Below are 9,763 nucleotides of genomic sequence, written 5' to 3' on the forward strand. Positions count from 1 at the left end.
AATTCGTGTCATTTTTAATAGGCATAATAATTGCAAAAGTATATGTTCGACTATGATATTAAACATTTTATTGGTTTAAAAAGCCTAATGCTGTGTAAATATAAATGAAAATCTGATTTGCTGCTGATTATTGTGTAGTTTATGGACGTTTGGCTTCTTCCGAAAACACTTTACCCGTTGTTCAGCGACCAGAAGGGTGCAACCGTAAGCTGAACAAATCCAAGAGTTTTATTCGAAAGTAACCCATCTTTTTAAATTTAAAAAAACAAATTAAATTTTGTGAGAGTTGCCATGAAAGCGCCAATTCAGGGCCACAAAAATGGCAAGAGTGTTTCTAAAGTGACGAAAACTCACTAGAAAAACGTTCAGGAACAAATTTATCTCTGTGATTTGGTGGTTCAAAGAGCCGTTCCCAATTAACGAAGATAACGTGGGAACGGTGATTGCTGATTGGCCTAAAAGACTGTTTATCGTTGTTTAATTAATTGGCGGCATTTTCCTAATTGGCGGCAAAACGTCGGGTTCTGGGCTACCTCACTACGCACAGCGGCTTGCCTTTGAAACCTTGGTTACGATTAACCGTCGTTTAACGACTTTTACTCGTTTTCGGTCAGATTTTGGAAAAACTGAACTCAGAAATATAAAATTTCAATTAATGCAATAGGGTTTTTGATTTTTTTCAATAAATGAATTTCCTGTTTTTTATTGTAAATATTACTGGGTAAAATTGTTTTAAGACTATTTTAGTTGGTACCATTTTAAAAGAAAACACATTAAGTTTCATTTACATTGGTTTGGGTGCATATCAGCTGTTTGTCAAGACAATTGTTGAACATGTTGTGTGATGGCTGAATTTGAAGTCAGGTAAGCTTTTTGTTGGAAGTGGGTTAAATATATTTTTGTCTTACAGTCACATTACATGTAAGCCTTTTATTTGTAGAACTCTCCAAAGTATTAAGAAACTATCATACATAACCCACTATATATTACTGATGTATTGAGTTACTTGTGAGTTACATTTGAGTTTTCTCTCTATAGCTGTACATTATTTAATTTTTTTATGATTGTGAGTTACATACTTTGCCTACTACGTGAGAATCAGGTTGGTAGCCAAAAAAATGAAAACTCTTCTACTAAAATGCCAGTTCTGGAGTATATTTCTTAAAGGATTTATACCTTTTAGAAAATTAAAAAAGCGTTTTAAAACTTAATAATATTAATGCATCACCTTTGTATGGCCCGAAATGCGACACTTAATATTTATATCAAAGATGGATTATTTTAGATATCGTGAGTACCATTTGAACCATTTTGTACCATTTGAATATCGTGGTTATTAAATACCGTATATCTTTAAAATAAATTATGTTGCATCATGCATGTTCGTTTTAGTGTAATCCACCATTTATAGATAAAATATCACATCCAATCAAACATTAGACCCAATGCACATTAATTTCTCACAGCAAAAACCATCGATTCCCTTTACAAACCTGAACGACCCCTGTTCTATCACGCGACATACAATTTACCGCGTTTGTCACCCACTATCCCATCTTTGTCGCCAACATACACAACACTCATTTATCAAACCCAGATGACTATCAGCAGATAACCCGATCGGCATCGGTGTTACCAACCGAACTAATCTAAAATCAGCATAAATCGCGGCTCGGTTGCATCCCTGCGTGACGGTTGCTCAGACTCAGTCGCTCCGCTCACACGCGATCGCTGATCAGCTGATCTGTCGTGGGCGCCGCTGTGTAGGTGGGTCGCTCCGGATGTCATTACAGATCCACTTTATTGCTGATTTTACGGTAATTGTTGAGAAACTACCTCCGACGGCCGTTAGTCATTGGCACACCAGCCTCACGGCAACAGGTACCATCGTTTGGCAGATTATGTTTGCTTCTTCTATAAAAGTTGAAACCGGCACTGTTATTGTTGTTGTAATTTGTGGTTTGCAATATTGCCTTTATAAATGTTCTATGGTTGATTGGCTACTCTGTAATGTAATCGGAGACTTTCCTTAAGTATCAGAATTTTCCTATGTATGCTAAAATTAGGATATACATTGTTTTCATATTTTGTAAAAAAAATATGATCATAATTATTGTCTAAATCACCAAAATAGTAATTGATGGTTGTTAAATTTGTAAAAATAATTTTTTAACGATGGGTAACGAATATTCTCAATGGGAAGAAGTAAATATGAGTTTATAAAGTTGGAAAATGGTGGTAAGGCTCCGTGCCAGAAACTCCTTTTTAATATGTAAATTATGTTTTTCTTCACATAAAAGAATTTAGGAAAACATAATGTATAACGTTTGCCATGTTAAATGGTAGACAACGGCAAGCAGAAAACGTCATTGACCTAGGGTGGTGGACAGTTGACCACGATAGATAAACGACGATGAATAGTGGACGATGGATGGTGAACAACGATTGGTGGACAGTTGACCACGATAGACAGACGACGATAAATAGTGGACGGTGGATGGTGAACTACGGGTGGTGGACAGTTGACCACGATAGATAGACGACGATGAATAGTGGACGGTGGATGGTGAACTACGGGTGGTGGACAGTTTACCACGATAGATAGACGACGATGAATAGTGGACGGTGGATGGTGAACTACGGGTGGTGGACAGTTGACCACGATAGACAGACGACGATAAATATTGGACGGTGGATGGTGAACTACGAGTGGTGGACAGTTGACCTCTATAGATAGACGACGATGAATAGTGGACGGTGGATGGTGAACTACTGGTGGTGGACAGTTGACCACGATAGACAGGCGACGATAAATAGTGGACGGTGGATGGTGAACTACGATTGGTGGACAGTTGACCACGATAGACAGGCGACGATAAATAGTGGATGGTGGATGGTGAACTACGAGTGGTGGACAGTTGACCACGATAGATAGACGACGATGAATAGTGGACGGTGGATGGTGAACTACTGGTGGTGGACAGTTGACCACGATAGACAGGCGACGATAAATAGTGGACGGTGGATGGTGAACTACGATTGGTGGACAGTTGACCACGATAGACAGGCGACGATAAATAGTGGATGGTGGATGGTGAACTACTGGTGGTGGACAGTTGACCACGATAGACAGGCGACGATAAATATTGGACGGTGGATGGTGAACTACGAGTGGTGGACAGTTGACCACGATAGATAGACGACGATGAATAGTGGACGGTGGATGGTGAACTACTGGTGGTGGACAGTTGACCACGATAGACAGGCGACGATAAATAGTGGACGGTGGATGGTGAACTACGATTGGTGGACAGTTGACCACGATAGACAGGCGACGATAAATAGTGGATGGTGGATGGTGAACTACTGGTGGTGGACAGTTGACCACGATAGACAGGCGACGATAAATAGGGGACGGTGGATGGTGAACTACTGGTGGTGGACAGTTGACCACAATAGACAGGCGACGATAAATAGTGGACGGTGGATGGTGAACTACGGGTGGTGGACAGTTGACCACGATAGATAGGCGACGATAAATAGTGGATGGTGGATGGTGAACTACGATTGGTGGACAGTTGACCACGATAGACAGGCGACGATAAATAGTGGACGGTGGATGGTGAACTACGGGTGGTGGACAGTTGACCACGATAGACAGGCGATGGTCAACAGTGGACGGTGCATGGTGAACTACGGGTGGTGGACAGTTGACCACGATAGACAGGCGACGATAAATAGTGGACGGTGGATGGTGAACTACGATTGGTGGACAGTTGACCACGATAGACAGGCGACGATAAATAGTGGATGGTGGATGGTGAACTACTGGTGGTGGACAGTTGACCACGATAGACAGGCGACGATAAATAGGGGACGGTGGATGGTGAACTACTGGTGGTGGACAGTTGACCACAATAGACAGGCGACGATAAATAGTGGACGGTGGATGGTGAACTACGGGTGGTGGACAGTTGACCACGATAGATAGGCGACGATAAATAGTGGATGGTGGATGGTGAACTACGATTGGTGGACAGTTGACCACGATAGACAGGCGACGATAAATAGTGGACGGTGGATGGTGAACTACGGGTGGTGGACAGTTGACCACGATAGATAGGCGACGATAAATAGTGGATGGTGGATGGTGAACTACGATTGGTGGACAGTTGACCACGATAGACAGGCGACGATAAATAGTGGACGGTGGATGGTGAACTACGATTGGTGGACAGTTGACCACGATAGACAGGCGACGATAAATAGTGGATGGTGGATGGTGAACTACTGGTGGTGGACAGTTGACCACGATAGACAGGCGACGATAAATAGGGGACGGTGGATGGTGAACTACTGGTGGTGGACAGTTGACCACAATAGACAGACGACGATAAATAGTGGACGGTGGATGGTGAACTACGGGTGGTGGACAGTTGACCACGATAGACAGGCGATGGTCAACAGTGGACGGTGCATGGTGAACTACGGGTGGTGGACAGTTGACCACGATGGACAGACGATGATGAGTAGTGGACGGTGGATGGTGAACTACGGTGGACGAAGGTTTCAATCAGCTGATGTGCCGGGGGTGAGTCACGGTTGACCCCGGGTCGTGGCGATCGCTCCATTACTGCTAACGACGTGTAATTGCATGCAAGTGGCGTAAGGCCGCATATAGATGAGGCGCGGCTGCTGGACACGGTGGCCGCAGACAATAGACCACACGGTCCGGGATAACAAGGGGTAGGAATACGAGAGGGATAATGAGGGATAGGATGGAACTAGAAGGGAGTTAACAAGGGGTAAGACAGATATAGGGACAAGAAGGGACTACGGAGAAGGATACAAAGTGGTAGGACTATGATAGGGTATAACACGGGGTATATGAGAGATAACAAGGGGGAAGACTAAGAGAGATAACAAGGGGGAAGACTACGAGAGCTAACAACACAGGTATATAACAAGAGGGAGGACTTTGAGGGAGATTACAAGTGGGTGGGGCTAGAAGGGAGATAACAAGGGGTAAGACTACGAGGGATATAACAAGGGGGAGGACTTTGAGGGAGATTACAAAGGGGTGGGGCTAGAAGGGAGATAACAAGGAGTAAGACTACGAGGGATATAACAAGGGGGAGGGCTTTGAGGGGGATTACAAAGGGGTGGGGCTAGAAGGGAGATAACAAGGGGTAAGACTAAGAAAGATATAACAAGGGGGAGACTACGAGGGATATAACAAGGCGGAGGACTTTGAGGGAGATTACAAAGGGGTGGGGCTAGAAGGGAGATAACAAGGGGTAAGACTACGAGGTAAGGGGGAGAACTTTCAGGGAGATTACAAGGGGTGGGGCTAGGAGGTATATAACAAGGGGTAAGACTACAAGGGATACAACAAGGGGGAGGACAACGAGGGAGCTTACAAAGGGTGGGACTATGAGGGAGATAAAAAGAGGAAACACAACGAGGGAGATTACAAGTGGTGGGGCTAAGAGAGAGAAAATAACAAGAAGGAGGACTACAAGGGAGCTTACAAAGGGTTGGGCTAGGAGGGAGATAACAAGGGGAAACACAACGAGGGAGATTACAAGTGGTGGGGCTAGGAGAGAGATAACAAGAAGGAGGACTAAAAGTGAGACTACAAGGGGTAAGACTACAAAGGATATGAATACAAGGAGTTAGAATACAAGGTGTAAGACTACAAGGTGTAAGACTACATGGGGTAAGACTACAAAGGGGAAGCAAGGGGTAATACTACAAGGGATCAGACCAGACTACATGGGGGTAGCAAGGGGTAATACTACTGGGAGATAACATAGAGTGTTATTATTGTGTGTTCGTTGTACCTCTTGTTCCTGTTTTGATGGGATGGTAAAGGCAAATGGTCTGTGTAAGAAAACATGTTTTCCTTAACTTCATGCCTACTCTATCTTTAATATGTAATTTGTAAGTTATCAATTTTCGTTTTATCAAAAGACTCGTTCTAAGCTACGTTCTGAACCGTGATGTGAAAACCAGAATCGATCTTTTTCTCCTAATCATACATAAAGTACTCACTTTTGTGACCTTCTGCTTAAACATTCCAAATACTTTCTTCTTCTTTACACCTACATCAATTTCGTGTTCTGTGTAGCCAACTCAAGATCCACGTTACTCAAGGCCTGATTGTTATTCCTCTTACGATTCCCGCATTTCGAAAGCTCGCTCCGGTCGTGACCGATATATTTCGTTAACCTACGTATGTCGCTGTACAATGTACGCGGTGTAATTGTGTAAGTATGCAGCAGTGTCAGGGCCAGCCCCACCCCCGTGTATGCCACAGTGCTACATAATATTTGCTTATTGTTACATAACTCGGGATAGGGTTCGGCTTTATGTTCTATTGTCTAGCTTGCCTGTGTACTGTGTTTTGTTAGCGTTGATAACATAATTTTATTTCTTACCAGCCTTGAGCTGTTTTGATCGAACTTTACGTGGATTGAACTTTTTGACAAGATATCTAAGTAATTTATATTTCAAAGAATAGTAAATTTATTTTCATGGAGGCACTGGAAAAATTATGATTTGTATAGTAAGTGGTAGGAACACCACTATTAAGTGACTTTACTCTCTGGGTATCTCTCAACGTACATTTTCTTTATTTAATATGAAGGTGCTTGTTATTTAATAAGTTTGTAAACAATAACTTTTTAATCTTCAATGCACGGTCGCTTTCAATTCATTTAGTTGTAGTAAACTAATTGGTTTGAATTTGGAAATTAAAATAAATGACATTATTTGAAATTAAACCACCGCCCATGGAAAAATATGTGAATTCAAACAAATGTGTTATAATCCTCGCTCTAATCCTACGGGGCGCACGAGACATTGGAAAAAATATAATATTCATTTTCTTTTAGCTTGATTTTCCTAATATACAAAAATTTGTATGAGTTTATTTGGTACTAAACCATAAATATTGAGAGATTTGTGTAGTTAGTGGGGAATTTGATTGATAATGATTTAAGAGCCAATTCGAGATAAGTTCCTGTATTATCAAGATTCGCAGTGAATTACATTACAACTGCTAAACTAAAAATGACAAGTATTACTCAAAAAATGAAACTCTATAAATAAAATATACAAATCATTTTCGCCTCCAAACCACTTACAATCCTTAAATTCGTCAAAATAAACAAGCTCCTACTTTGAATCTTATCCGACAGATTACAAATTAAAGTGGATTTAATTCGCCCACTCGAAGTTACGGGCTCACTGAATCGTGCCATTGAGAGCGACTTATCCCGGGCCCAGGTGGCTCAGTAAATTAAATAAACAAGCCGACAATACCTATAATTACCGAGCTATATAAACACACTAAGCCTAGGGTTGGGTGGTAAGCCATTGATGTACTACCGTCACCATCGTTAGCGGGTTTGGGCTACTTCAAGTTATCGTCCTATTCTCCATTGTGACCGGGACATATTTAATGCTATTGTTCGTACAGTACTAGAGAGGTTTCCGGTAGCGAGGCCAAAATTTTGAAACTGATTTTTTTTATTTTAAGTTACATATTTTTGTGTTTTTAAAGTCCTTGCAACCAATTTTTTTGTGTACAGTTGCTTGGCTAGAGATTATAAGGGGTGATCGAAGTACAGTAGGTTGATTTGAAATTAGTCTATAAATAATCATAATTAATATTTTGGAGCTAAATCACGACTTAAATACTGGTCAGATTGGACTGAAATATCGCGCAATGTTATTTCATATCACCCTTTAACATTGTAGGCTTATTCTTATCTGAAAAGTAATTTTGGGCTCGACCATCGTAGCTCTGAAGTTTCCCTTGTTTACCTTATGGGTATATAATTTTAAAAGAAAGAAATCATGCAATTTAACCTTCCGAGTAACAAGTATTTTTATTATTGCTTGTCGTCAGTTTAAAGTTATGGTTAATTAATTATATTTTATTTTTCTCTCAATAACCATAGTACCGGGGGACCGAGCCTTGCTCGGTTGTAGTTAACTGGGTTTAATAGTTAAAATAAAGCAATATTGTAAACAAATATTTTAGAAAATTTACGAAAAACATTTTTATTACAAACCATGGACAAACATTTGATCGCTGAAATAATTACATCTCTGTAACGTAAAAGCCTGCAACTAAACGAAAATAAGATACATTTTTGTGATCTTGCTTTACTCGCAAAGATTTTTCTTCCCTCTAGTCATTGAAACCTGATGTTCACTTTTAATCTCACTAAAACAGCAGATAAAATTATGAGGTAAACGAAATTATGTTAGTTTTAAAATGGCTTGTGACAACGATTATTCGTTTTTTTTTTCGATACTACTTTAGCATCCGGTAATAGTGTTATGACAATTAAAACCCCCATATGTAATTTATTATACTTGGAATGCCTCATTACTTCAGGGATTAGGTTTTGGTGGGAGAGGGCTAAGTAAAATAATCAGTATTTGGTCGGAACTACTTTCCCCTCTATCGAGGAATCTTCAGTGCAATCTAATCCTTGCTCAATAGTTACAACTGATGTTTTTCCTTATGTATTTTGTAATTTGCTAGTATATTGTGGATGGCTTGTTACAAACACATGTGAGTAGTGACACTTCTTTTGTGTACTTTTCCTTGTTATTTTGTTCAATCAACTTAGTTACTTAGTAATCCATAAGGCCTTCAGATAGACAGACAAACAGACATAGCTCGTTTTTAGAGAATAGGATACTATCGGTTTTCTAAAAGCATTTGTTGTAAACATAAATAGGGATTGATCGTTTATGTTAATGTTAATGACTGGCAGTATTTACTTATTTATATGTTTATTATTTTGATCACGCCTGTTTTCCTTTTATAGTTAGTACATAAGGGAATAATCTATTGCTTATTGTTAGATAGTTTCGTTCTTAATAATATGTTATGGTTTTGTTGCATATTGTCGAAGTATCCACTCATTTTAAAGTTGTAGTTTAATATTAGTCATCTTGTAATACCATAATAATTGTGATTCTTGAAAGAGTAGTTTTTAACAATCATATTCAGTATCCAAAATATATTCAACATATAGCGGAGGATTTTAAATAGGTAAACATATTAATATTTTTTAAATGTGAGATTATGTATCAAACAGACGAAGATTTTATGTACTGCCAAAGAGTTTTAAGTAATAACTTGAATGGTATATATTAAAGAAACTCAGGCATGTTCAATTAAAAATATCCAAAATTATACTTGCTTATTCACATGTTTACCTATAAACTCCACATGGTTTCCACCAAACCATTACTTGCAGTAAATCTAATTTGCATAAGTGACTTGCTGGTCGTATAAGCGACTTACCAGAAGATTCCTTCATACTTCAGACTGCGTGTTAATGATTTAAAACTATCTTCAGTAGCTTAACCCGTTACTGGGGATATTCAAGGGAAATCGCGGCGGTATCATAAAATTAAGAATTAAACGAAGCTGCAGCCATCTCAGACCACCAGAGTTGCTAGTGTGCAGGGCTGCTGTAACGGGGGTAATCTGGTCAATAAAGATAACTAGATCCATGTTTCTTGGTGGAGGTTAGTGTCTCGCACAGCCTTTCTGTTCCCAGGGTAATGTGAATCGATGAGTCATTAAAAATGAACCAAATGGATACAATAATTAAAAAAAAAACTAATTCTGAATACAGCATAAGTGAAAGTGAAGGTATTTGGTTCAGTCCTCACAAATCACAAGTTTGTTTATATCGGTAGGTATATGGAAAATTAGGGACCATAAGAAGAG

The 9,763-nt window shown here is 39.7% G+C and overlaps 1 protein-coding gene across 1 annotated transcript; it reads right to left on the reverse strand.

Annotated features, from left to right (window-relative positions):
* Positions 1-2,374: 2,374 nt before the first annotated feature.
* LOC128985207 (uncharacterized) lies at positions 2,375-9,347 on the reverse strand. Its single transcript, XM_054404594.1, has 2 exons — positions 9,332-9,347; positions 2,375-4,551 (listed from the first exon to the last, which is right to left on the reverse strand). Exons 1-2 carry the CDS (start codon positions 9,345-9,347, stop codon positions 2,375-2,377), a joined length of 2,193 nt encoding a protein of 730 aa, XP_054260569.1.
* Between the last annotated feature and the right edge of the window lie 416 nt (positions 9,348-9,763).

The sequence above is a fragment of the Macrosteles quadrilineatus genome, unplaced genomic scaffold, assembly GCF_028750875.1.
Source record: "Macrosteles quadrilineatus isolate MER2022 unplaced genomic scaffold, UCM_ALF_1.0 Scaffold_2__2_contigs__length_208266976, whole genome shotgun sequence".
Taxonomy (NCBI): domain Eukaryota; kingdom Metazoa; phylum Arthropoda; class Insecta; order Hemiptera; family Cicadellidae; genus Macrosteles; species Macrosteles quadrilineatus.